Source organism: Penaeus monodon, chromosome 27, assembly GCF_015228065.2.
Source record: "Penaeus monodon isolate SGIC_2016 chromosome 27, NSTDA_Pmon_1, whole genome shotgun sequence".
Classification (NCBI taxonomy): Eukaryota; Metazoa; Arthropoda; class Malacostraca; order Decapoda; family Penaeidae; genus Penaeus; species Penaeus monodon.
In genome coordinates, this window is record NC_051412.1 from 24,096,084 (window position 1) to 24,096,979 (window position 896).

The 896-nt window shown below is 36.0% G+C and overlaps 1 protein-coding gene across 1 annotated transcript in view; it reads right to left on the minus strand.

Annotated features, from left to right (window-relative positions):
- Positions 1-896, minus strand: part of LOC119590456 (intraflagellar transport protein 74 homolog) — a 9,275-nt gene that overhangs the window by 7,168 nt on the left and 1,211 nt on the right. Inside the window, exons 3-4 of the mRNA XM_037939116.1 lie at positions 688-858; positions 92-169 (exon numbers count right to left, since the gene is read on the minus strand). Coding sequence (XP_037795044.1) covers positions 92-169; positions 688-858 — 249 coding nt within the window. The remainder of the gene's footprint in view (positions 1-91; positions 170-687; positions 859-896) is intronic.

Here is an 896-nt window from a genome sequence, read left to right on the forward strand (position 1 = left end):
GTTGAGAAAAACTGAGAAGGAATCTTGATATAACATCTGCACAAGCAACATAAAATCTCTGGCTTAAAGTACTGTAACTCCAACCACTCACCTGCCTCTGAGGTCCACGTGATGATGTTTTCATGCCACTAAGTCCTTGCTGGGTGATGGGTCTGTCCACCACGTTGATCTATCATTTACAAAATTAAATAACATTTAAAAATAATACAAATCATATCAGACAATTTATACATATTCTCTAGGTCAATGATATCCAGTTGGTTTTAATCAGTGATCTATGTAAGAAGAGTTAAAAACCCAATGGTTCTTCTCAACTTGTATAGCATATTCTTCAACATTGGAAATCTACTCATAACTGAGAAAAACATTTTAAAGTTAATGTAATTTACCTATAAATTGACAATAATACATAGAAACAACATTTAAGTAGCAGAAAAAGATTGTGAAACTAAATGTATCACTAGCAATTGAGAGATTGTGGTGGACCCTGTCCAATATACTAAACATCTTTAAATGCATCTGCCTCCTAAAAGGTATATCTCAGGTTGCTGAAAATATCTCTTAAAATGCACATAGGTCTTTATAGTGTGCTTATGGAATTTTGTATCAAAATATCAAAAAATTTCATCAGTAATTCTTTTATCCAATTTACTGTCAAAATAAACCCCTCAGAAACAAAAAACTTACCGGTGTATTAAACCCTATACCAGTGGCTACCCCAGTCCTTGCTCCTGGGCGCTGTACACTAGCAGTAGAAAGGAGTCTAGATGCTGTTCCAGGTGCATTTCGCAGTGCTGCACTGATTGGACGAGCTGTGATGGGACGACCTGATGTTGTGGGTCTGCTGTTCCCATCCCCCTAAAATAAGAAAAGAGTAGGTAGTTTCTAGTAAATCA